Source organism: Balaenoptera musculus, chromosome 5 (assembly GCF_009873245.2).
Source record: "Balaenoptera musculus isolate JJ_BM4_2016_0621 chromosome 5, mBalMus1.pri.v3, whole genome shotgun sequence".
Classification (NCBI taxonomy): domain Eukaryota; kingdom Metazoa; phylum Chordata; class Mammalia; order Artiodactyla; family Balaenopteridae; genus Balaenoptera; species Balaenoptera musculus.
In genome coordinates this window covers 119855996-119883502 of record NC_045789.1, presented here as the reverse complement: position 1 = coordinate 119883502, position 27507 = coordinate 119855996, and the positions used below count along the sequence as shown (strand labels likewise).

The 27507-nt window shown below is 36.4% G+C and overlaps 1 protein-coding gene and 1 non-coding gene across 7 annotated transcripts in view; one reads left to right on the top strand and one right to left on the bottom strand.

Moving 5' to 3' along the window:
- PRDM5 (PR/SET domain 5) overlaps positions 1 to 27507 on the top strand; it is a 209572-nt gene that overhangs the window by 89818 nt on the left and 92247 nt on the right. For all 6 annotated transcript variants that reach the window (XM_036853882.1, XM_036853885.1, XM_036853887.1 and 3 more), the window contains 7 exons: positions 4862 to 5036; positions 7464 to 7638; positions 8786 to 8878; positions 9160 to 9281; positions 13166 to 13245; positions 17591 to 17675; positions 18903 to 19060. In XM_036853882.1, the coding sequence (XP_036709777.1) occupies positions 4862 to 5036; positions 7464 to 7638; positions 8786 to 8878; positions 9160 to 9281; positions 13166 to 13245; positions 17591 to 17675; positions 18903 to 19060 (888 nt within the window). The remainder of the gene's footprint in view (positions 1 to 4861; positions 5037 to 7463; positions 7639 to 8785; positions 8879 to 9159; positions 9282 to 13165; positions 13246 to 17590; positions 17676 to 18902; positions 19061 to 27507) is intronic.
- LOC118896253 lies at positions 14738 to 14844 on the bottom strand. Its single transcript, XR_005020159.1, has one exon. It is a non-coding gene; the product is annotated as a U6 spliceosomal RNA (small nuclear RNA).

Here is a 27507-nt window from a genome sequence, read left to right as displayed (position 1 = left end):
TCCTCCTTGACCCTTCTCCTCCTCCCACGCTCCATATACAGTCCGTCAGGAAATGGTATCAGCTTCTCTTCAGATCATGCTCAGAATCTGATTACTTCTCACCATCGCCACTGTTTCCCTGCCATAACCCTCCCATGTCACCACTGTCCATGACCTGGACTACTGTAATAGCCTCCCACCAACAGTAAATGAAGGCAAATATTAGTGAACTTTTTACTAGTAAGTGCTTTTCTTCTGTAGACACAAGCATATTAGTGTTCCCTTTTACTATGCATATTTGTAAAATATTGAGTGACTATTATGAGTATAGCTTATGCTGTGGGGATACATGGCAATTCTTGTGCACTTCCTTGAGGAAACCATCTTTGGGGAGACAAGAGGAACACGTGAGTGTCGTTGATCACATGAATTAAATGATGAAAACCGCAGAAATAAATTACAGGTAAGTGTCCAATTGAAGAACTCCTGGAACCTACATGAATGTAGTAGATTAGAAAAGGTTTCATGGAGGGTGAACGTGAGCTGTGTCTCAGACGTTGCTGAGGAGTCGTAGCTGGGAGGCCAGGTGGCATCTTTGCAGTTGTACTGAGGAGGAATGAGTTCAGTGTTTTCTGAGAGGAGGTGTCCCAGTTGGACTGAAGAACAGAAGGCAGGTTAGCTTGAAGGGTAGTTGGGGATGAGAGGATGAAGTGTGGGTTTAGATTAGCAGTTGGTAAGCCGTTGGAGCCATATTTGGGACAGGACTGGTATCATATATTGAGAATCCTGAGCTGTTGGATACTGCGGGGCGGGGGGCAGTAAATATTATTGTTAGGAAATCTTTTTTTTTTTTTTTTGGCTGCACCACGTGCCCTGTGGGATCTTAGTTCCCCGACCAGGGATTGAACCCGTGCCCCCTGCAGTGGAAGCACGGAGTCTTAACCACTGGACGCCAGAGAAGTCCCAGGAAGTCTTAAGGAGAGCTTAGAGCGTGCTTTGGAGAGCACGATGGGTGTAGCTAGAGTGACTCACGGTCCTGGCTTGCCCAGGACTCTCTCAGTTTCAGCACTGAAAACCACATGTCATGGAAACCCCTCAGGGAAAGCAGGTGGTTGGTCACTTAAGGTATAGTATAGATCAGACAAGCAATTGGTACCTGAGGTCCAAACCAGAGTAAAACATGAGCACATTAGCAAGTGAACAGAGCATGACAATCAGAAATCCAGAGCATTTCAGAGCTCTGGTAGGCAGGCAGTGGAGCTGAATTATATTTTGGCTGACAGCAGTTCAGCCAAATGAAATTTAGCATTGTCATAGCAACTTAGCTTATGTGACAGTCTAATTGGAACAAATTTTGAAAAATAAATATTTTAATCACTGACTTTCAAGTTTTGTTTAATAGTAATACTAATAATGATAGCAGTACTTATCATTAATGAATACTTAACTTGTGCCAGGCACCTTGCTAGATTTTACAAATATTCTCACTTCTCATCCTCACAACCAGCCTATGAGATAGGCAGCATTATTTTCTCCATTTTATAGATGAGGAAACTGGTGGTTTGAGAGATTAAGCTGTTTGCTCAGTTCCACAGCTAATTAATCATAGAAGGAGACTTGAACCCTGGCCATCCCAAAGCTCTTATTACTATTTAGTACCGATTCCTGGTGTCACGGAACCTGGTTTGTTTATTATTTATTTTTTCCTTTTACTACAGAAGTAATACTTGTTAACTCTAGAAAAATTGAAACACGTGGGCTAGCAGGAGACTATGCAAAGTACAATTTCCTCTATTTAGAAACAAAGTCTGTTGACACCTTTGTTCATATCCTTTTCTTTGGGGGACACCTTGATATATGTTTTTTTCTATACAAATGACATTTGATAAATCTTTTAAAACCAATTGTTAGACATTTATTCTTTTTCAACTTATTTTGTCAGATGTTTAGGCTGTTGTAACTTTTTGATACTACAAACAGCTTACAGTAGACATAATTAGCTGAAGACGATATACAAATAAAGCAAAATGAAACAAGACTGAAAACCACCAAAAATTCATAATGATGGACAATAATGCAGGAGATGCATAACAGTTGTAAAATCACTCACTCTGTTGTATCTGGATCACCAATACAGTGAAAACCTGTGACTAAGGAATATTTGCTTTTGAACACACCATGATGTTGCACAGCTTTCTTTCAGTTAAAGTTGAATTTTCAGCGAAGTCCCCTAGAGCCCGCGACAGGATCCATAAGCAGGACCCCAGCCCCCAGGCAAAGTCCCAGGAAGGCGCTTAATCCCTAAAATGTAAATGCAAGGAGTGATTCTGCTAGGAGGACCTGTGTTCAGGGGAATAAGCCGCAAACCCAACGACCAGAAACCGTAGCTGAAATAAAGAGAAGTAAGTTTAAGGATCAGAATATTGAAACAGTTATCAAAGCTGGAGGTCATGGCCAGCCTAATGACAACCGGGAGTTGATGCTCAGTCCCATAGTGCTGGGTCAACGCTGTTTAAATCCTTCTTGCCAGAGGGCTGGAGATTGGGCCTGGGATGAACCTACAGGTGGGGAAAATCACCCCAGAGAGTTTGAGAGAGCGCCAGGGATTAGAAATCCGGCAGGTTCTGACAATCAGAGGTTTTGAAGAAGGAGAATAATATAATGAAAGGTTGTTGAGTGATTGAATCAGTAAGGAAGCAATTTAACAGGATACTTCTTACAATAATTTTATTGTGGAGGCAAATGAAAAGGAAGAGGCTCTTGGTCCGGGTAGTGGTAGGAATTATATGTAGAGAGATACCTAGATATCTCCATTAAATAAATAGATTGGAGCAATACCTGTCATGACATTCCTCTTATCACATGTTTGGCATACAGGTAGAACATGTCCTTGATCCTTGGAGCTTGTAATGCAGCCATTACTTTTATTAAATTGAAGTTTTAACTGGTATGTTAAAATTTTCTTTTATTACAGAACCCCTAAATAGGCATGTTGTGTCTTATGATTGCCGTTTAAGTTAATGCTATCGTGTTTTACAATTAAAAATTATTATCTTCTCTTGGTGCTATGAAGGTCATTCATTATAAAATTAATCACTAATATGCTGGAAAGACATTTCAATTAACTTTCTTGGATATTGATCAGATAACCACTAAGATTTATGACTATTTTCTGAAATCTTCATTAGGTGAGCCCTTTGTTGCTTTGGTGACTCTTTTAGCAAGTAGTTTCCAAAACCTGGAAAGTGCCGCTTCTGAGTTAATTGAAAAAGAAATCTTTCTTTTGCTGAGTGTCCACATTAGTTTTTGTTTGTTTTTGTTGCACTAAAAGTAACAGTTGTATAGAAGTTAACTGTGTTCTTAATTAGAAGTAACTTTCTGTGTTTCTGTAGCTATGAAATTCATGAACTTCCAAGAATGCTGTGAAATATTACAGGAACTTCATTTAATTAACTGCAGCTAATGGTTAAATGTGCTTCATTGCTTTGAACTTTTAAATCAATCCTCCCTAACATAGTATTTGATAAATGTGATCATAATTTCTGTCTCATCCATGGAATTTTCTAATATTTATTGTTTTTAAAATGGCAAAGTAATCTTTGTTGTAAGAAGAAACTATAACAGTATTCAATATAGACTCCTACTTCTCCCAGCCTCAAAATGATAACTTTATAACAGTTTGAGGCATACTTTCCAGTTTTTCATGGGGTTCTGCTTGTGTATGCATACATATATATACATGCATACGTTCATTACAGATTTCTCCTCCTCCTCCTCTGTCTCTCCCTCCCTCACCTAGGTGCTATGATATTGCCAAAGGAGAGGAGGCTTTGTTCTGTGTTCTTTGCTTTATTGGATTTCACTCCTGGGTGGAGCTTATTGTCCTTCTTCCTTCCCTCACTTGCCCACCGCAATTCAGGTTATGCTTTGCTTCTCTTTATCCTCAGCAGCCAAGCTAGGAGCCCTCCCAGAACAAATCCTCAACTGTGTAAAAGACATCAATTCAGGGTGTTTCTCCTGGAGACTGTCGGCTAAGCAGCCCCAATTCTGGCTTCCCTGGTTATTGGCCCCAGGCCCAGAGGGGCTTTTTGTATCGTTGGTTCCAAGTATGAAGTTTCTCTGGGGTTTCCTTGGGTTATTCTTTGCTGCATTCCTCTTCTCATTCTGTTATGGGTTGAGATTTCTTCTGCGTTAGCAACCCTGGCCAATTTCTTCTTCTAGAATTTTCTAAAAAATGGTGGTGGAACTTGCTTTCTTCTTCTGTCATTTTAGTGGCATTTAGGTACACGTGATGACCCAGTCAGTGTTTTGAACCTTCCAGGTACCTAGTCTTTTCTCTATTCCTGGTCCAGCTTTTTGGAAATTCTTTCAGGGTTCATTTGCAGTTCCTCTGGTTTGTGTTATAACTTGAAAGCTTTCTTCTTCTTTCAGTTTTACATTTTATATTAAAAATAATTAAATCATTGATATCTCATTGCTCTCTGTTTGGGTTCAGAAATGACACCATTACTTAACAGATTTATTTTCTACTGCATTTATGGACCTCCACAAGGTGTTACTGCGTAAAGCCAATTAATGATGCAAAATTTAACTTTTAGAAATTTAAATAATCATCCTTATTTCATTTGATAGGTATAAATGTCACTACCTTTAATATATATTTGTAGTTTATTTGCCAGGTGACTAAATATTGTCAGTTTCCTTTTTCAGTGTTCAGATCCAGTGGAGATATAAAAAAAGGAATCGTAACTTTTCATGAGCACGTGATAGTGTATCTTAAAAATGATTTCTTAGTTACTATCAGAAACAAATGATTTAGCTTTTTTTTTATTATTGAGATATATTGGTCATATAACAGCATATATTTTTAATTTTGTCTCAGGAAGGAGAAAACATTTTCTATTTGGCAATTGAAGATATAGAAACAGATACAGAGCTTCTGATTGGCTACCTGGATAGTGACATGGAGGCTGATGAGGAAGAACAGCAAATTATGACCATGATCAAAGAGGAGGAAGGTAACAATGCTAAAGGACGCTCAACAGCTGGCAGAAAAGGTATTACCTCTAACTGATGGTCCGAGAGAATGAAAACTGTAGGAGAAATAAAGTTTGAACTGTGCTTGATTATAATTGCAATATAATAGGGTGTTCTCAAAATAAAGTTAGTTTTTGTCAGAACTCTCGGAGGATATCCAGTTGTGTGCCTCTCTTCCAGCAGGAAGGGAATGATGGGTTGGGGTGGGTGATGGATGTGCCCTGTAGGACTGCCAAGGTCAGGGGCAGCTCCCAGCTTCCACTGCTCTCACTGGTGGGTGGCTAGTAATGAGGATTTTTGTACTCTAGCCCCGCGTCTGCCATTCATCCATGTTATAACCAGGCAAGTCACTAACTCTGAGACTTTACTTTCTCATCTGCACATGGGGAAAGGTGAGTGCAGAGGTCCTGCTGGGCCCTGTGGGATTATTCCTGGGCCTCACTCTTAAGATCCTTTGAGAATCTGGAGCATCTGGAAATCCTTCTTTGTTCTGATCATAGAGGCCTACAGCATTGCTGGGTTGTTCTAGTAGGGTAACCAAAAATGTGTGATGACCATAGGTAGACTTCCTTAAATCAGCCCTGCAATCTAGGAGATAGATGTCACTTGTTTGTCATCTGCCAGGGAATAATCAATTGTTATTAGGGCTTGTTTCTGTTATGTTGTGTTTTACTCCTGATGGGGTTGAGGGAAATCTGAATGGTGTTAAGGGTGTTCACATTTTGTACAAGGCTGATACTTAACTATAGAGAATTTTTCCATTTTGCTTAACAAAGCCACTTCAGAAGCGACACTGGTTTCTTTAGTCACTGTGGTATTAATGTCTTTTATATGAATTTTCTATTCTAACTGTATGTCATTGGCTGAAAAAGTATGAGTATTCCCAGTATTGCCAGATTATGCTTCTGTTTCTTTATTTTAGTTGGAGTATTTAAAAGGAAGATGAGGACAGGCTATCTGTTTTGTCTTTCCAAATATGCATTATGCTGTTTGGAATGTCAGATTTGGGGTGATGGGAATTATTTCTGTACTGTTCTGTGTTTTCTTTATTTTTGTATTTATTTTCAACGTTGCTCCCAGGGTATGGTATTACTGTGTCCACTATTTTACCTTAAAAATAAGTCTCCTACGTATTACCACCCTGATTTTTCTTTATTTAGTTAACAAAATATCAATTTCTATTACTTTTGTAAGAAGAATCAACAGAAACTTACACAGATTCTTAGAACATATGAATCATGTGCTTATATTGTTGATATTTTTATTTTAGAATTCAGTTTTGTTTATAAAAGCAAAATATAAAACCCAAAAAACAAACAAACAAAAACCCCCCAAAACAGAAGCAAAACCAACCAAACAGTGATCAAAAGAAACAAAGAATCCACTCAAATGTCAAGCAATGGAGAGTTTGGTTAAATAAGTAAATTATGGTACCTTAAGTTTAAAAAAAATTTGACTTGAGAAAATATTAAATGGAAAAAAGAGCAATACATGAAATTGCATAAAAAGTATGATCATAAAGGTTCTTAGACTGCACGTAAAATATGAATGCACAAAAGACAACTCAGGCATGGAAATAGATTACAGCAGTTGTCTCTTCATGGTGGGGTTATTGGTGATTTTTAGTCTCATATGTTCTGCATTTTATCTAAATCTAACCTTGGGACTTCCCTGGCGGTCCAGTGGTTAAGACTTCTCCTTCCAGTGCAGGGGGTGCGGGTTCGATCCCTGGTTGGGGAGCTAAGATCCCATCTGCTTCGTGGCCAAAAAACTAAAACGTAAAACAGAAGCAATATAGTAACAAATTCAATAAAGACTTTAAAAATGGTCCACATCAAAAAAAAAATCTTTAAAAAAATTAATCTTATTTGATAATCAGAAAAAATATGTAATTTAAATAGCACACTTTGAAAAATTTGGGTAGAGCCATGGCAGCCCATATAGGACTGACAGCCAGAGAGACCGTGCAGCCTCACTCCACCTACTGTAATGAGTGCTGTTTTTATGACCTTGGCCTTTTTTCACATATATGTGAGATTCCCCTTGGTAATCCAACATAGTTCCCCTTGGTTGGGTTTTTCTCTTCTTGCAGCTAAAAGTGAACTCAAGATGACCCGTTTCAGGGAAGACTTTGGCGTTGCAATTCAATATTTGTTATAACTCTTTGATGTGAAAAGTTAATGTTACAGGGTAAATTAAAAATTGATTTTGATTTTGTATTAATTTGGTGAAACACAAGTTAAATGATTTAAAAAACAATGTATTGTTCTAGTAACACTTCCTATTATTTTTCAGGGGCAACCTATTCATACTCATAGAGATAATAAAAATTTACTAATCTGGTACCATTAAGCACAATTAATTTTGATTTTAAAATGAGGGCAAAACTGAGCAGTTCTTGGCTCTTCATTTTTGTCTTACAAATCTGCTTGCTTGTAAATACGCAGATCGCTTTGGCTGTAAAGAGGACTATGCCTGTCCCCAGTGTGAATCGAGTTTTACCAGTGAGGAAATTCTTGCTGAGCATCTTCAGACATTGCACCAGAAACCCACAGAGGAGAAAGAATTTAAGTGCAAGAGCTGTGGGAAGAAATTCCCAGTTAAACAGGCTTTGCAAAGACAGTGCGTACATTCAAGAGTATATCTCAAATTATAAGCTGACACGTTGTTTAACTGTTTCATTCAGTTTGTCTTATAGTTTCTAACCTGTGTGCATGTGTGATGGTGTGTGTGTAGAAATTAAGCATTCTCTATTGTCACTGTCGTAAACTTTTCTTACTATAGTACATTGATTTTTGAAACATTCTGATTATGAAGTTTAACCAGTAAACATTGTTTATGCTAATCGATCTTTGTCCATTTAATAACTTGCCGTTAAATATTAAGCTCATTGGTGTACTAATTTGAAATCTGATATGCATAATTTAGCTAGTGCTTTGAGGTGGCAGATCAAGTTTCAGCGGTCTGCATTGGATATTCCCTCTGAAATCTGTAAAAAAATGAAAAGAAATAGTTTAAGAAATGGAGAGAATTCAGAGTGTGAAGAATACAGGGCCATTTTGGGAAGCACTGTTTATTTCCTAGCAATGTTGGAGAAATAATTTAAAGATGAATATGTACAAGATAGATGATGAAATGAATTAAATGGTCCCAATTATTGCTCTGCACCCTTTATTATTTTAAATACTTATATTAACAGCATATTAAGTTATCCTTTTACTTAAGTATTTTACAGTATCATGAATTATTAAAAATGAGAAAGTGGATACATATATTTACAAACTTATTTTTAACAGAATGCCACCTTGCATATGAGCAAGAAATCTTTAACATAGGCTTAATGTTTCATTTTTTAATTCATTAAAGAAAAATTCTGAAACATGCTGTATTTCATATTAAGACAGTTTTCATATATGCATCCACTTTTGCTTATGAAATTTGAGATGAAAAGTTTCTGTTGAAAGCTTGGAAATTCTCTTACACACTCTTTAAAAAACCAAGCAAGGGCTATATCATTTTTAATGAATAGATTTTAAAACTGCGTTCTAGTCAGCTTTTATTCAATTTAGTATTATATATTCTACACCAAACATACTTTTGCTGAGCTGAGTCTTATAGTTAAACTGTAGGTGCTACTTAAAAGTTTAAAGGGCAAAAGGCAGAATGAAAAGAGAGATCATGAATGTGACTTTATTCAAAGTAGAGCTATTTTCATAAGTTTTTGTCTTAGACTTCCAGTTTTTGTTTTTTTTTTTCTATTTCCCCTCAGTGTTCTTCAGTGCTCAGCGAAAAGCAGCCTGAAGGATTCTTCACGAAGTTTTCAGTGCTCTGTTTGCAGTTCTTCCTTCAGTTCAGCATCGAGGTTTCGTATCTGAGTTATCAGACGGCTGTTAGATAACCGCGGGTCATTACTGGCACGCATGCTTGCATGCTTCTTAGTGATTTAGTATCATATGGCTACAGAATTTCAGTGCTTTCCTTCCTACCTGCCTAGGAAACACTTGTAATGACCCTGAAACCCTACTGGGGAGCATGCGTTACAAAAGCCAGCCTGGATCTTAGAAGTTTGTAGTTTGAAGTTGAAGTTTGTAGTTTGTCTTCACCATTTCTTCTCCCTGTTTCCCATTCCTGGTTGTCTTGTAGTTTTGAGCAGCACCAGGAGACTTGCCGGGGAGATGCCAGGTTTGTGTGTAAGGCTGACAGCTGTGGAAAGAGACTGAAGAGCAGAGACGCCCTGAGAAGACACCAGGAAAACATCCACGCCGGTGAGAACTCATCCGAGGGTTGTTTTCAAAGGGGCTTCCTCTCCCCAGGCCACAGCGATCTGTTTTTAATTCTCACTCTTGAGGAGAGAGAGCTTGCTTTTCCATTGTATTTCACACAGATGTAGAGCTCTGGAAATGGAATTTTTTTCTTTCACTGAGCACTGTTTCTTTTTGATTTCAGCAGTATTCGTCATTTTTCCTATCTCTGAATCAATCATAACTGGAAACCTAAGCTAGAATCTAGTTGTGCTTGGTAGCCAGGTGCATTAAGAGTTAATGTTTTAAGTAATAATTTTAATATTTTAGCATGTGAAATTTCTCTTTTAGTAGATATATTTTAAAACTATTAAGTGATGCCCTTCTGCCTTAATATTTTTACAGTAAAATTCCATTTTTAAAAATCCTTATATTTCTTCTATATTGGAGAAAATTACTGGCTACATTTTGACATGCTAATTGAATATATTTGGATTTATAAAGTAGATACTATTTGAATTCCTTCTAATGGCTAGCTAAACAATAAGACAAATAGAAAATTTGTCACTTAGATTTCATCTGCTTAGCACATGGTAAATGTATTTTGACTTCAGGGATTGAATCTGTTGCACTAAATCGAACAGATGACTATTGTCAGAGTTAATGTTTTATTTCTTCAGTGTCTTTTCCTTAAAGGAGGCTGAGGTTCATGGCACTCCTCTTATCCTTCTATACTTACATTTTTCTCATGTGTTTACTTTTGCCGTTGGCTTCTGGGTGGAAATGTCTTTCTGCATATGAGGAAAGTGTTATTTCTTTTCTCCTATCCTGTTTATTCTCACGTTCAGGAGAAAAGAATAATCGGTGCTCAGTTTCTGTTTTCTATATTTGTTCATTGTCCAAAAAGTGTCTCTTTTAATGCTAGTTACAACTTTGCACCACCAGTTCGGGCTGCACCCTCAGTACAAGCCATATTTGAAAGCTCAGGGTGGCGGAAGGTATGGGCTTGTGAGATGTGGCTTCAGAATGGTGCCCATCACTTGGACTTCACAGTGTTCTGATTTCTTTCTTTCCTTTTGAGGGATATAGAGAAGATGACATTTTTTCTGAATTCTTTTTACTTGGGCCTTTCCTATCTTTGCAAAAGGCAATCATAACTTTTTGATAGACCTGTCTCTTCCTGGTTTTTGTTTTTTTTAAAGCTGTTATGTTTAAAATGCTGTTCTTAATTTTCTCCATCTTTGTCTGCAATGTATTATAACAAATCTTTCATGTCATTTTTAAAGTTAACTTTGCTGAACTAAGTAAAAAACCAGATGCACACTGAAACTCTGGAAACTTGCATTCTTATTATTGGGCATGTGGTCTTCAGACTGTGCTAGAAGCATAATTTCTTTTGAGGCTTCTTGTAGTTGGTCTTGGATATTAAAATATTACTGATTCCGAAAACTTCTGGTGATTTTGTAGGAAATAATTTATAAAAGGAAGTTTTTTATTTTTCTGTGTTGTGGATCACATAAAATATGAAACTTACACTCTTTCAGCCAGAGGCCACCATGCATACTTTTTTGCTGGAATTGGTACTCAGTCAGTCATTCATAGCCTCTCTCTTGCTTCTTCCCTTGCGTCTGTGAGCTACACAGACGTTTGGGGAAAGAATATTCCATATTCAGAATAGCGAAAAAAGCGGTGTTCATACATATGGTTGTAGAACGCTTCACTGTAGAAAGACAAAGGTATTCAAGGAAAGAGAAGATCTTGCAGCTTTCACCACCGACAATGACAAATGTTCCTTGTTAGGTGATATGAACTGAAGATGCTGAGAAGAGAGAAGCTGAATTTTTAAACATGGATCACATTTTTCCATAGAAACTGTAACACATGGCGGGTAGGTTCTCAGACTAGCTCCTAGAAGCACACTTAAGCCACATCGTGCTGAAACTCGCAGTACTTAAGTGACTACGTATTCAGTACAGTTGTATTAATTTTCAGTGCATCTCCTCCTGCCTTTGTAGGTAATGTGTTCCTGACTGTTCTTGAAAGCTGAATCAGAAAGTCAAATGTCAGACTTAACCTGAATATAGTAAAACTAAAATGGTGTAAAGTCTAGCTGTGGCTTTGTAGATGCTATTGTCCTTGAACCTGGGGAAGCTTGTAGGATGATGACCTTCCCAGTTACTCAAGAGGAAACAGTGAAGGGTCTAACTTCCTAAATTCGCCTTAACCATCTTTCTCTTTCGATTTCGATTCTGTGGATGCTGACATAGAGATTTTGTATTTATGGGAAATAACATTTATCTACATTCTCAGGCAAACAGTCACAAACTTTTCCCATGTTTCTTCTCTGAGGAACTAGGATTCCAGTCCTAGGATGAAGAATAGAAGCTATAGGAGGAGAGAAGAGATTGAAGAGTAGGGATGGGGGTTTGGTATATTTCCTGTGATCCTAGCTGGAGGAGCCATGGCAGGAGTATTGGGATAAGGTGAAACAGGTGGTTGTGGAAATGTCACTTCTCTTTCTCTTCTCTCCCTCAAGCCTGACCTACCTTGTGGGAAAGAATAAGGTCTAGTCTCAGAGAGCAGCTGATTTGAGGGATAAGCTAGGGAAATAAAGGATTGTGGATTAAAGGAGGGAAGTACCAGCTGGTGCAAGCTGGAAAAGAGGGAATATTCTTTCTCAGTGGCCCCTCGTGTATAATAGATATGGATAGAGAATTGATGACCAAATGCATGCTGTCAGCTATTCATTTTGCTTGGGAGAATTTTCTCCTTTAATAGCCATATTACTTATCAATCACCAAGAAAATTTTTCTTGGCTATACTCTTTGGCATGCTAAAAATAGTGCATTATATGAAATCTGTATCTTGAATGATAAGACAAAAATTAATATTTTCCTTTTTCTGAAAGTGTTCCTCTCTCGTAAACACAGTCTTTTAATAAAGTCATTTTGTAATCTTGTTTTCTACTGATTTTAGATTTCTTTCAAGAAAATAGAGAAGTAAGGTAGTGGATGGGGTTGAGGTTTTGGCAGGAATAGCCATGGATTAGTCATTTTGGGGGCCAGGCAGTGGATACATGGTGGTTCATTTTATTATTTGTTTACATTTTGAGTATTTGAAATTAATCAATTAAAAATTGAAAAACCATTCTGTGGTTATTTATGGTAGTGCAGATGATATTGTTATTATATCATATTTGAAAATCTTGTTTTATTGAGTCTTTTGTTTTTTATAACCACTGTGAAATTTGAAATTTGAAATGGTATACTATAATTATAATCACTATATAAGAAGACAAAATTGAGCTGTGTTTTGATTTGTAAAATAATATGAATGCCAATATAATGTTTTATTGTTCTTGATTTTACTTCATTCTCGTTTTTAACATTAATATGATAAATCATACACTCTCAGATCTTACAGGCTGATCAAGTCTAGTGCTGAAAAGAATAATCTGTGAATTCCATTTTTAAAAATCCAGCTGATAAAATCAAATACTCTGTTAAAATTTAAAGCAAGTAGCAAAATCAACTTATGAGTTAATAAATACAGTTTTTCTTTTATGTACACATTTGATTAATTTTAATTTTTCATGGAAGTGTGCTTTTCTCTTTTAATACTAAATTAGTACATGGAAAGGTGAAAGGCCCATTTTATATATGTAGAAAGTGGTATACCAAGCTGAATATTTCTCAGATTTTGAAAGCATTTAAAATGTAGCCTCTTCTTTATCTGAGTTTAATGGATATATCTACAACACTGAAAATTTTGGAGTTGTAAGTTAAGAAGATGAAATACCTGTTTAGAAATTATAAATCACCTAGAAACCTGTATCTAATACTCCTCTTAATATACTTATATAAATCATGATGGTATGTTATTTTATTTTGTTTGTTGTTTTTGTTTAGGGGATCCTAAGAAAAAACTCATATGTTCAGTGTGCAATAAAAAGTGTTCTTCAGCATCAAGCCTGCAGGAACATAGGAAGGTCAGTAAGATAAAGACTAATGCTCATCATAGTGTAAGATCTTTTAGTCATTTATAGTGTCGGCCATGAAAATTTTTAGCTGATTTTTATATTGTAAAGACAGAGTTTTGTCATTAATTTAACTACTAACACATTCTAAAATGCAAGACTGATATGCAGAAAAGTGAACTCTCGCAAAAGAATATTTTGAGTTGTTTATTGTTGTTCAGAATTAGTAGAAATATTTCTCCAACACAGTATTGGGTCTGACTGACACCTCATACTGGTTTCAAGCTTTCCCAATTGCTGTTTGCTCAGGAAATACTATATATTTGAGGAAACCGTATATTTCTGTGTATTTATGATATGCTCTGCAGTGACATTTAGCTTAAAATGGATGCATATTATAGTTAAGTGTGGCAAAACAAAGACAAAGAGCTCTATTATTTTGAAGCGCTAAAAATAATGTAGAAGAATGTCAGAGTGTTGTTAGCAGAAACGATTATGCAATTGACCCTTGAACAACAGAGGTTTGAACTGTGCTGGTCCACTTATAGCAGATTTTTCCAGTAAATACATACTCCAGTACTACACGATCAGGGGTTGGTTGACTATGCAGATACGGAGGGCCCACTGTAAAGTTACACGATTTTTCCACTGCAGGGAGAGGTTGGGGGGTGGGAGTGGGGTGCAGTGGGTCCAACCCCCAAACCCCCGTGTTGCTCAAGGGCCAACTGTATTAGGAGAAAATAAATTTAATACATTTTGCAATAAGCATTAAACTTACTAAGTTGCTATTTTAATGTGAAAGTTATCCTGAAAAGTAAATGACAGTTATTAACCCTAACAACATTAGCACTAGTTAATAGAATTTATGACAGAATAGAATTAAATTAAAATTTAGATATTGTTCATATCATGGCAGAGTCCAAAAATATATTTTATGTTATATTACAATAACAAAGATATAAATGATTATTTCCTGAGTTCATATATTATTTTTTCAGAATATCTAGGAGCATATAATATTGCCTTTTAGTCATTTAATACTAAAGAAGAGAGGAGATGGTACTAGTGAAAGTAAAATTTTACTTTTGTTATGGTTTGTAAATTGAATTTTGTCTCTTTATTTGTGTGTCTCTATATTGCAAAATAACTTGACAGGCCTTAAAATTCATATGATATTCAATGCCGTAGCTCCAAGCATGTGCTGTGGATTCAGCCTGTAACATATAAGATAGTTGAATTGTTAAGACGTCTGAGGTTATATCCTGCATGTTGAGTGATTATGATCCTTAGGGAGAAATAATGCAACAGCACTGGACAGGAGTGAAGACAGTGGATGTCACCTTCTTCTGTCCCTAACCCCCCATGTAACATTGGGCCTGTGTTCTCTCATTTATTAAGTGTGACTTTGAACTGATCAGTGCCTTTAATTACTTCTCTTAAGTGCCATGAAACTACATTTTTTTTTTCTTTTCAGTTTCCATGTGGTTATTTTATCAGATTGTTTAAAAATATGGAGTACTTCAAGAATTTGCATATCATTCTTGTTCAGGGACCATGCTAATCTTCTCTGTATCATTCCAAATTTAGTGCAAGTGCTTCTGAAGCGAGCACTGAAGCTACTTTTTAAAGGAAGTTTTGCACAGAACTCCAGTCCAGACGCTGCTGCTGCTTTTGCGTCTCTCTTCCTCCCTTCTCATCACCCTTAAGGTTTCTGAAGCAGAACCTGGTCTGAGACAAAAAGATTAAATCCAGTTGAATAAACATTAAAAAAAAAAAAAATCCTCATACTTTTATAATTCTTTGATTTCCTTCCCTGATCTTAAGAAGTTGAAATTTAAGATATCTTACCAAATTTCAGATTTTCCCAAATAGCCTATTTCAACAAAGTTGGTGGTGGGGCATATTTCTGAAAAGTGTTCTCTTTTCCATTTATTTTCTTCATAATATAAGAACTTTTCCCCCAGGGAATATCCTGGTAGATTTAAATCCTACCTGGTGGTGGTGGTGGAATACAGCCATTCTGTTTCTGCAGATGTTAATAACTTAGTAGCTCAGTGCAGCTCTTCATTACAGCATAACTCTTCTGACTTAGCCTTTCTGAATCCACAGGCGGCTTTTACTGACTCCATTTTTGACTATTCTTATAGTTGGGTATGTCTAATGTCTAATAGAGTTTGGTTGTAGTATTTCACCTTGCCAGTAGATGGTGCTGTATGAATATGTCAAATTTATATTATAGTCTAGAACAGTGTCTTACATTACTATGTACTGCCCTATATTACACTAAGATATATTATGATCCTTCCTGAAAATTATTTAATTTGGGACTTCAAATGATAAGTTATTACCATCCATGTCAATTTAATAAGCTGGACATTTTACAAAAGGTGCTTTACTTAGCATTAGGCATTAATTAGTGTCATTTTCACTTTAAATCTGATTGTTTTATTAAACTTTTTTAGGAGTTTTGAAAATAGCTTTGGATTGAATTTTCCACTATAAATAAGAAAGTCAATACAAAAATGCTTTCATGTACAGTAAATATTCTGTTTTATAATTTTGATAATATCAATTCAATTCAACCTTTAAAAATGTTTCATGTTTCAGAAGCCATGAGAGTTAAGTGAACAAATATGAGTATATTTTGCAGTAATTTATTTAACAGCTGCCATTTTTATATGGATAAATAATTTAAAATTTGTATATACTAATTAAAATTTAACATTAAAAATGAAAATGAATATGTTTTCATTTATATATGTTTCAGAAGGCACATCATCATTTTTTAGAGTAGCTTATTATAAAAGATATATGTTACAGAAACAGAGTTTAAGAATATAAATCTGTTCTTATTATCTTTAAATAAACATTACACCTCATATCATTGCTGTGAGGGTCTTTGATGATCGAAGATGTTGCCTTTAAAATTTCTTAGGCTGAAAGTTTTCCTGCTGTACTATGTGGTACTTGCCTTCCGAGTACTTGTGCTGTTTTTCTGAGGAACCATAGAACTCTCTGGACCCTATATATCCCCTGATCAAGATTAGAAGCCACTGCATGTAAGCAGGGGAATAAGTCAGATTCTAGTGGAATGATGTCTTTCTGCTCTGTCTTGTTTGTTTACCTTTTCTCTGTTATTCCCAGCTGAGTTTACTGACTCACGAAGAATCAGACCTGACAGAAGCAGAAGGCAGTTTGGCAACCTCAGACCTGTCATGTGGCTGGACATAGGCTTAAGGCACAGACTGCAGACCAGGGATCTGTGAGCCTCGCCCCAGCTTCCGTTTTCCCTTCGTGGCGCCATCTTTTCACCATTCCTGCCTTGAGTTCTTCTGTGGTCACTTAGATCAGGGGAGCTGTTTACCCGTCCTCCACTCTTTACTCATTGCTGTACCAGTTCAGGGTCTTCTGCCTTGACTTTCACTCTGTAGTGGCCCTAGATATCCTGCAAGGATAACCACAGCATCTTGGCTTCCTGCAGAAGGACCTTTGCTTGTCTGGGGTTTAGTTTTGTGAGCGCTACCTTTAATGAGGTTGAAGCAAAAACAGGACCTCACCAAAACCATTTTTGAATCTTCAGCAAAACAGTATGATGCTCTTATTCATTGGGATGATCAACATTTCTAATATAAGGCTTCTTGCAACAATTCCTTTTAGAACTTTTGTACGTTGTTACTGATAATAAGCTAAGCTTCTGCTTTTCATACCGCCTATTCAGTTTCTCTGATTTAGTGTCTGGGAGGGAAAGAACTCAATTTAATATTAAATTGTAATATTTATTTAGCCAGTCGTTTGCTAAAGTTATGCTCCTCCCCCTTATTATTATTTTTTTAAATAAAACTAATAAAGTTTTTTATTGTGGTCCTTCTATCCTGTGAGAGTTTTGCGGTGAGCTAAATGCTTTTCAGAATCATATATCTCCTTGTCTTTAACATTAATTAATGTGTTGTTCTGTACTACATATATTTAAGTTTAAAGTAGTGTTGACTACTGTAAAGGGAATATTTTTACTGGCAAGCTGCGTATTTCCAAGTCTAAATTTGTGCATAACAGAGACTTAATATATACTAGGTATAATTTTTTAGAGAGTGTAAATTTATTATGCACTTTAAAAATAGGTCAGCTGTTCTACATATTTAAATAACATGCAGTCTTACATTTTTTTAATGATATGTTTCTACTAGGTAACATGTTCATTGCATTTTCAATTTATGTAGGATAGTGTGAACAAATTAGGGCTGAATTATATAGTTTGGATATTGCAATAGCAACTGTCCACATGTTTATACTTTTACTTGAGCTCTACACAGTTTTTGGCTTTGATAGTTGACTTAACTGTCAATTTAACCTTTTGCAGATTCATGAGATATTTGATTGTCAAGAATGTATGAAGAAATTCATTTCAGCTAATCAGCTGAAACGTCATATGATCACCCACTCAGGTAAAATACATATTTTTCCATTTGTATTGAAACCACTACAAAAGATTCACCTTGTCATTTTCAGGAGCTCTGAGAGTGGTAATCAGGAGACCTGGTTATTAGTTCCAGCTTGGCCATTGACCGGCCATGTGATTTTGAACGAGTTACTTAGCTTCTCTAGACCTCAGTTTGTTTCTGAAGCAAATGTGGTTGGGCTAAATGAAATTGAAGATCTTCGAACTCACCATTTAATTCATTACCTACTCCTCCTTGAGCCTCAGTTTCTATATTCTTCATCTGTGAAAAGATATCCTACCTTTCAAAATTGCTGTTAAGGTTAAACGAAGTCATCTATGTACCATGCTGGCAGAGTGTCTGATATTTAGGAGAGATTCAACAATTATAGTTCCGACATTTCTAGATATTTTCACATTCTAACTAAGGAACTAATAAGTGTTAGTGAGAAATTTATAAATACATTTTGAGAATATAAGTTTTTAAAGCCATAGTTTCATTTTAAGCAAGTTTGAGTAATAGGTCTGTTACACAGACTTAGAAAAATTCAGCTCTGAAAATAACTTTTGCTTTATGAAGTCTCTTTTCTAGAGTTTAGAATGTCTGTACTTTGAGACTATTTAAGTCAGAATGTTTTTGAGTAGCTACTTTATTTGGAGACAGGTATAGATATTTTGGCAAATGAAAACGGAAGATCGAAAATGGTGAATCGAAAATAGAACATCTGGTGGCCTTCAGATATGCTTTGTTTGAAAAAGTTGTCAGCATTACATGAATATTGTATAAATGTGGATTTTACCCAACAACCTAAGTGTGTAGTTTCTGCTGAGAACTGGAAGCTCGGCCTGTGTGGGGTCTGTTGGCCCAGCAGGAGGCAGGTCTGTCCTTTACCTTCATCACTGTCAGGCCACTCACCCTTTGCATTCGGAGTTGTGACCCTGACTTGAACTCATACCGATCAGCAGATTTTTCATCTGGAAGTAGGATTTCTTCCTTGAATTTAAACTTCATCTTTATATCTAAGCTACTTTATACATTTAGTTTGCAAACAGGTCAATAAAAGAACAAACTGATGTTTCTTTTGTGAATAGGCTCACATATCTAACAGATGGATTGGGTAATAGATTGTTTCAGTTGTTTGGATCCATAAGAAGTAATACAAGGTAAGGCTGTTCTCCTTTTTATCCTTTACCTTTATATAGAGATGAGATTGTCTCCACTCATTTTTCACAGAAAAACGACCCTATAATTGTGAGATTTGTAATAAATCTTTCAAGAGGCTCGATCAAGTGGGTGCTCACAAAGTAATACACAGTGAAGATAAACCTTACAAATGCAAGCTTTGTGGAAAGGGATTTGCCCACAGAAATGTTTACAAGAATCACAAGAAGGTAAAAGCTTATTAATATTGTTATAAATATATGTATTTTTGCTGATTTCCTGATATAATTACCAATTGTTTACCTTCAAAGAAGATTTTGGATATCCGAGTCATGCTGTACATATGAAATAATTGGAGAAGATCTTGCTTCTGTTTTCTAACCACTCACTCAGGCCATAACCCCTGTGGCCTTGTTTCCGATGTGTATTCTCTACTGAAACTATTCTCCTCACAAGCAGAGTGTCATCCAGTGTTTTCCAACGTTGCAGTAACTGCAAAGTCTTCTCTTCCTTCTTTCTATAAAGTTTGATGCTCTTGCTCACGTTACCTTTTGGAAATGCTCTTCATCTATGGCACCATTTTAGTGACTCTGCTAGGTCTTCTGCCAGTTTCTCTGAATGCTTCTTTGTTCTCTGAACCCTCCCCCAGGGGGTTATCCTGGATGCTTTGACTGTAGGCCTCTTCTATGTTCTCTGTGTCAGCTATATCCATGAATTCTGGTACAAACTCTGTACTGATGATTTCCAAGTGATTTATTTTGTTAATCCCAGCTCTCAGACACACATTTGCCACTGCTTGTTTGATACCTAACTGGGCACCTTTTGGCCTAATGTATTTAGCACGCTCCAGATAACTTCACTTTTGGAAGTTTCTGTTAATGACAAAAGCATCTAATTATCCCTGTCTCTTTGTTTAATATTAGCCCCTTTTTAGAGTTAGAAGCTAATTCTTAAAGATTGTACCCTCTACCTTATCTTATCACCGTCACAATCATCCATTGCTTTACCATTTCCACATCCTGATCATGGCTCATCTTCATCACTTTAATACCCATCTCATTCAGCTTCTTGTCACTTATCACTTCCCACTTATTCAGCTGACTAGATAAATCATCCCAAAGCACAACTCCATCACTCTTGTACTCTAACATTATAAGTAGATTTCCAGCACCTCTTAATATATGATGCTTTACCCTGTCACTCGGAGTTCTCTACACCATGACCTCAGCTTCCTTTTCCAGCTTTGTATCCTCCTATTTTCTGCATGAGACATATCAAAAACAACTCAGCATGACCTCTCTAACGTCTCCCCTCCCTCCTTTCTAGCAGTGCTCTTTTCAAGTTATAATCTCTTAGTTTCGTCTATTGATTTTTGTTTGCATTTCCTACACTTTACCTTTACTCAAGTTCTTGTATCAGAAAGTTAGTTTTATCTAATCTACTTTGTGTAGATAATAACAAATAATGTTTGAATTGAATTCAGAAAATGTGTGCAAAGATATTCATTGTCTTAGAAGTGTACGTTTAAATTTGTGATGTGATAAATATTTGCCGATTGATTTTTGGTATATTGTAGGATGCTGTTAAACAACGTACATATAATGTATTTTCAAATAACTTGTTACCTTTTTATTTGCAATATTCCATTGGAATTATAGTTATTTCAGTATTTATTGGGACTTTACAAACACATCATTTTATCTCTTTAAATCATTTAAGAAGTTATGATATCAGTCTCAGCTTCAGTCTAAAAAGAAAAGAAAAGGCAGATTTACGAAAGAATAAACAGGATTGATTGATGGTGTACCCAAACCATCTCTGCCTAATTTCTTGCTGACCGCCCTTATGTTTAACTCAAGGATTATGTGTTCGGAGGCAGGACCACATTCATTACTGCTGCGTTAGAATTACATGCCTATAAAAAATTATCTTCATACATGTGTAATTACTTGAATATTGTTTGAGATCACTAACATGCCAGGGTAGTTCCCACTGATTTAGGTGGTCCAATGTAATCTCATTCAGGAGGCTTGAAACATTAATGGTTTAGTCTTGTGAATTTTAACAGTTTCCTGTCATCGTTTAACAAAATCAACAGCTGGCACAACTTCTGAAGCTGTGGTTTCAGTCTGTGCGAGTTCGTATTGCATGTTTATTTTGGGCAGTCTTCTGTTAAGCATGGTGCTTGTACTGGTTTAAATAAAATGTTAACATGAAAGGAAAAAAAAAAAAAAAAAACTATCTGGCTAGTTCCCTGCTACGTCTCTGGAACCCTCTTCTCTTGCTCCTTTCTTTGATGAAACTGATCTACCCACACTTACGAGTTTTTCACAGTTTGACTTATGTTATATGCCATATGGGAACTTGACACAGGATCCTTGCACCATCTCTCATACCTTTAATCATAAATCATGTGAAAGTAATAATGATGCCTTGGGAAGGATGGAAACAACGATACCTGTAATTTCCAAAGTGGAAGCACATTCAGTCCTTCTCTGCGGGCAGTTGTGCTTCTCACTGTGTGATGATCCTAGCGTGTGTTTGGTATGGTTACATGAAAATGTCTAAAATACTTTCCAAGAGTTATGGTGAAAAAAGCAAATCAACTTTTTTCTTCCTTCACTATTCATTAGTGGCCAGTTCCAAACCTAAAAAGTAAGGATATGCAAGGAAAGCAGGAAAAAAAACCACTAAAAGTCAGACCCATCTTCATCATGTAGCGTGACCAAAGGTTGTTATTTTAAATAAATTATTCTTTGGGGTTTTTGATTACGTAACTTGTGCGTTTCTATTATACTTATTTGGTTTATTTTGGGGTCAATTCTTTTAACATTTAAATCTGCTTGAAAAGGAAATATTTTCATTGTGATTGACAATAGGGCGTGAAATTTTGAAGGAGTGATTTCTGTTTCTTAAACTTAATTACTTGTTTCGTCATCTTGCCAGTTATACAAGCTCAATAGGTCAAAATTAGTTTTTCTTTTCCCTAATCCTTTCTGACAGTGATTTAACCTGATTCATAGTTGTATTTTTTAGGATCCAGTTAAATAAAGATTGTTTATCTGGATCCACCTATATTCTGTGATCCTTTAAATCACAATTGGACAGACATTTCAGAACCGCAGGAAACAGAAATTAGTTAATTAGTCTTCACCCTCCATTTTGTTCCCTGTCAGATTTAAAGCAAAGCCAAATTGAGATGTGTATAGTGCTGTCCTCCTCCTGTGACGGGTATGGTGTCTAGATGGACTGAGCCATCTTGGATCCTGGAGCTGGCACTACTTGCTTGATGATGGGAATGAGTACTGAGAGGTTTTGTCCTGATTAAGTCATAAACAAGCTCCTGGGGGAAAGAGCTGTGTCTATTCAGATAAGAGACCTTTTTTCCTGACCTTTACATAACCTTCAAGGAATGAACATTAGAAGCCGATGAGGAACTCTGGTCATAACCTCTCCTAAAATAATTCCATTGGGTGTCCTCTACTAACACCTCATCCAGTGATTTCCAAATTCTGGGCCATGACCACTTTGTGGGTCTTGAAATAATTTACTGGGTCATGAATAGAATAGAATAGAACAGAACAGAACAGAATAGAATAGAATAAAAAATACAATAGAGAAAATGAGAGTAAGGGTCATTTAATGAAATAATACACGTGTGTGCGTGTCTGTGTGTATGTGTTAGATTTTGATATGAAAATTATCTTTTTGGTCATGATCAAACAGTTTGAAAGACACTGCAGGTCAGACTTTGTGCAGGTGAGATTTTATTAGACCTTAAAGGAAAGGACAGGTCTCTCTATAAAGAAATCAGGGATTAGGTTCTAAAACCATAAAATATGGCATAAATTTTACGTAATAAAAAAAATCTTTGGCAATCTCTAAGGAAGGTGCCAAGTTGTAGATTGAAAACCAGTGGCTGAATAATTCCATCACAACCACTTTTTCCTTCAACTTTGCATCAGATTTCTCTTCTTCAGGTGGGTTGTAGGTGAAGTAGTGGGTGGTTCATTTAAGGTGGTATATGTCCAGAATTGCCTGTTTTTGTGTTCTAGAAGCACATTCACAAGGATGAGCTGCTCACACTAAGAGGGACATGCATGTAGGAATTGAACTTGACAGAGGAAAGTAACAGATACAGATGTTTCTCTGAAGCTCACTTAGTTAATGGCAAATTGCTTACTCTGTTTAAATTATTTTTTTAGGTGGATGATGGGATGGCATCATACAGTTTCTAACGTTAAGCCCCTTATTTCTCGTACTAGACAATAACCTTTGAAGATAGATGCTGTACTTTAATTCATGGCACCTGTTGACCACATTGTGCTTTGAACGTGGCAGACATTTTCTGAATGAATAAAAATTCATGAAAAAATTATCCCAAATAAATAAGACTTAATGTTCTTCGTTAAATGGTAGCTATAATACGAGGAGTGATTTCTCTAAATCTATATTTGCAATATGTATTGCAGCATTTTTCCCTTTCTGAGCACTCTCTTTCTTGACTTTATGAGCATATTAGTGATCTAGTGATACACTGAAAAATCATTGTTGTATTCCTTCTGCACTGGGTTTATCAGCCCGAGATATCTAAGAACTCTTTAAACCTTTCATCTGAAGACACGGCACTCTTCTAATTTTCTGAACCCTTCCTGGCTCTGAGTTAGATATTTCACATGTAGCTCACTTACTCCCAAATCAGTGATGGCCCCTTGTCCCCTGAGGAACTTTAATAGAGGAACCTGCCTCCCAGCTTGCTTCTACTTCCTCCACTCCCCCAACCCCCAGATTATGATTGAAGAGCCATCAGCTAAAGACTATGCCTTGGTGTTGCCCTGAACCACAGCCTTGCTGTTGCTCTTCAGAGCTTTCTTCACCCCGGTTCCTGTGGGCACAGGGCCTTGCCTTCCAGATCTCTAGCCTCTGACTCTTGCCTTTGCCTTAAAACTTCAGACTGGCTCTTACCTCCAGAATATTGCCTTTGTTCTTTGCTCTTTACCAGTCCAGCCCATCCCAGGGGTTGAGCTCCCTTTACTTGACCCGCCTGATCAAGTGCACACCAGTAGCCTTCTTAAAACCGCAAGGGGAAAGGTTCTTTATTTTTTAGTTAATTTTGTTTTCCTTTTTTTTCCTTTGTAGTAGACAGCTTATGAAAACAAATCCCTAAAATCATACATGAATGCATGGGTAGTCAGTGATGCAGCTTAGGTTAGAACCCCCGGCACCAGCCACCTTCCCTTCTGCCTACCACGTTTCCAGGCCCCTTCCCAGTGAATCGCCTCTGGGCTTTCCCAAGTATATTAAAAAACTGTACACGTTGTTGTACAAATTATTTGTTCATTATTACCACATCTACTACCATATTCAAAGGCAGGTGATCGTAGTAACTGGAGGATATTTTGTAGTCTGAGTAAAATTCAGTTTTTATCCTCAGCATAATGCCGTTGACATACTTTAAGTCACTGTAACGGGTTGGAATAGAGAAGATTAGAAATGGGAAGATGCGAGCTGGAGGTGGTTGGGTGGCAGAGCTGGGAAGGTGGGGGGCAGAAGGTGGGAAGGGTGACCATCGGAATGGAGAAGAGAGTGTGAGAAGAGACTCCCGAGTGTTAGGTTGGATGGGGCGTTTTCAAATGCTGTAAGTACAGAGCACCTCCTTCGTCACCCTAGTAAATCGTCAGGAACTTCCACGTTCCACACTGATGTTTCTGTGTAAGTGGATGTTCTTTCTGGGTAGAGCTTGGAGAAAAACACAAGGTCTCAGCTCCCCGTCTGGGAGAAAAGTATATTTAAATGTAAATGGTTTTATGACACAGATGTCATTCAGGAACTGACTTCTTTGCCTTGACATTATGACTTGGAGAGCATTTCAGGTAGGTTCATATAAAGCTACTCATATTTTATGACCATTACTATTTTGATACTTCAGTGAACATCCTTTTACATAAAACTTTGTAACTTTGCCAAGAGTATTTATGCAAATAGATCTTAGGTATGGAATTTATGGGTCAGATATTAAGTTTACTTTAAATTTTGATTGCTCCTGCCCAACTGCCTTCTGAAAAAGCTCTTATTTTCACTTAGTAGTGATGAAAGTACTCCTTTACCTGTGCCATCACAAACATCTGTGTTATCAGCCTTTTTTTTTTTTTTCAGTCTGAGAAGTGAAAAGTGATGTTTCATTGCATTTTAGCAATGGTGGGTGAAATTCTATTCTTTTTATGTTTTTTTTTTTCCATTTTTCTTCTGAGAAATGCTTGTAGGTACTCTTTGTCCTTTTTCTACTGGCCTATTTAGCTGTTTTCTTATTGATTTCTAGGAACTCTATAGATATTATGAATATCAATACTTTGCTGTTTTTGCTTCTAATATTTGTCCCCATCTATCAACTTGCATCTTTTGAATAAAGAAGTTTTACATTTTTAAGTATGACATGGATTATGAATTTTACGGCTTCTGAGTATTTATAGCTTCTGAGCTTTAAGTCTTATTTAGAAAACTTTCTTATTCCAAGATTATGCAAACACTCGTCAATGCTTTTAAAAGTTATATCTGTTTCTTTTTTAATTGGTATTTTAATCCATCAATAATTTATTTTTAGGTATGGATTGAAATATTGATTCATACCACTGCTATCACATTGTTGAACGCCTCTCGTATAAATCTATTTTTGGACTCCATTCTGTTCCATTTAATCTGTATTCCCTTGCAATATCAGACTGTTTTAATAGTTGCGATTTATAATGTCTTTTAATATCTGTTGGACAAGGGTTCCTTTGTAGTTTTCCTTTTTCAAAATTCGTTTACATGGTGTTTTGGGAAGATTAATGTTAATAGGCAGATGTCTTATCACTGCTTCCTTTTTATCTTCCTGGAAATCAGTGTCATATATTAAAAAGCAGCTCTTCACAAAAATTCTTCAAGTATACCCTTGCTCTTCTGAATGGTTTGGTTCAGAAATGTTCAGGATAGAAAAAGCAGGAAATAAAAACAGTTCATTTTCCTTTATTATCATTAAATTAATTCTCCATTATCAGTATATTTCTTATTTTTTTCATGTATTAAAACATGTTATTTAGTATAACATGGAGATCCTTCCCTTGTCCCTTTCATTTCTATTCTACCTGAAATTCTACCAAGTTTGGTTGACTCGTTTCTCAGCCCAAAGGATCTATTAGCAGAAGACTAAGTGAAAGAGGATTGGGGAAAAAAAAACAAAACTCAGGTTAGCCGTAGCCAGAAGACTTGGTGATGGTTTGTTAAACCCAGAGAAGACAAAAAAACTTTAAAAATAAACTGTGACTCATAGAGCATAGCAAATGGGGGAGATTTAGCATGAGGGCAGGAAGTGTACTTATGTGAACCCTCAGTAGACAGGGTAATGAATTTTAAATGATGTTGACAGTCTTAGGGAATAGGTAGTATAAATTTGGAAGCTAAGTTAAAATAAATGGAAAATTATTACGTTTTTTAAAAAGAGACACTCTTCTCTCTTCTATAACAATTTGTATCAAACTAGAAAATGCCACAAACCTGAACCAATGAAAACTAGAACTGTACAAATGAGAATTGTATGTTATAATTAAAATATGCTGACGTGCAGTATTTTCAGTAAAAAATAAGCTTTGAACCCAGTATCACATATTGGGTGTTTTATATTTAAAATTAGAAACTAGAATCAGTTTAGAATCAAACTCTGATCTTTTGACTTTGTTTGCATCTGTATTATGTTGAAAATAGATTTGTTTAGTTTTTATAAGGGTTTCAATTGAGAATATGTCCTCTGGCCATGTTGACACTTAGATAATTGGGTGGTGGTTTAAATACACACACACATACACACATAGACATTTTACTTTCTATCTATCTATTCCAAATATTTGGAATCCTATTCTCATCCTATTTCCTATTTGTTAATTTCTAGGGATTTATACTATAAGAAAACTATTTCCTGTTGAAGGACTGGTATTAATTTTTAGAGTAATTTTTGGATAGGACTGGAATTGATCCATTGTTGTTTGCTTGTCTGTTTGTAGTTTAGGAATCTGCACTCGTTTCTCTTTGGATGGCACATCAAGTTCAACGCAAGATTACCAGTTTCTTTAGCCATCTTGCCTAGCAAACAAGTTATCCACTAAAGGAGCTAGTATAGCTGCTATGATGTGTTACATAAGATTTATAAAAGTTAGGAGGCCTACTTTTATGCAGAAGATTCTGCTTCACATTGTTGTGATGCATCTGAAAACTTTATCTTCAGTAGTGAAGCTACAGGTGTCTGTTATCTGGACAGTTTGTGAAGGGACATGGTTACTGTCTCCAGATATTCAGAGAGCTGCATTTGGAAGCGAGAATAAACTTGTTCTGTGTGGTTGTAGACTAGCTGTAGTAAGTAGTGGCCATGCAGAGGCAGAACTTCTAAATGAATGGTCAGATCAGCTAGCCTGAAGAGTCATGTGTTGAAAGCAATGTTTGCTACAGGCATCCCTGGTTACAAATATGAGATACCGTCTCTCAGCAGTATAGTAGGGGGAAAGCCCCCTGAGCTGCCTTCCAAGGAAGACTTCATCTGAAAGCCTATGATTATTTCTTCTCTTAGCAAATCCCCTTTGCCTTGATCAGGGTATTACAGTTGGCCCTTTGTGTCTGCGGGTTCCACGTCCACAGACTCAACCAACCG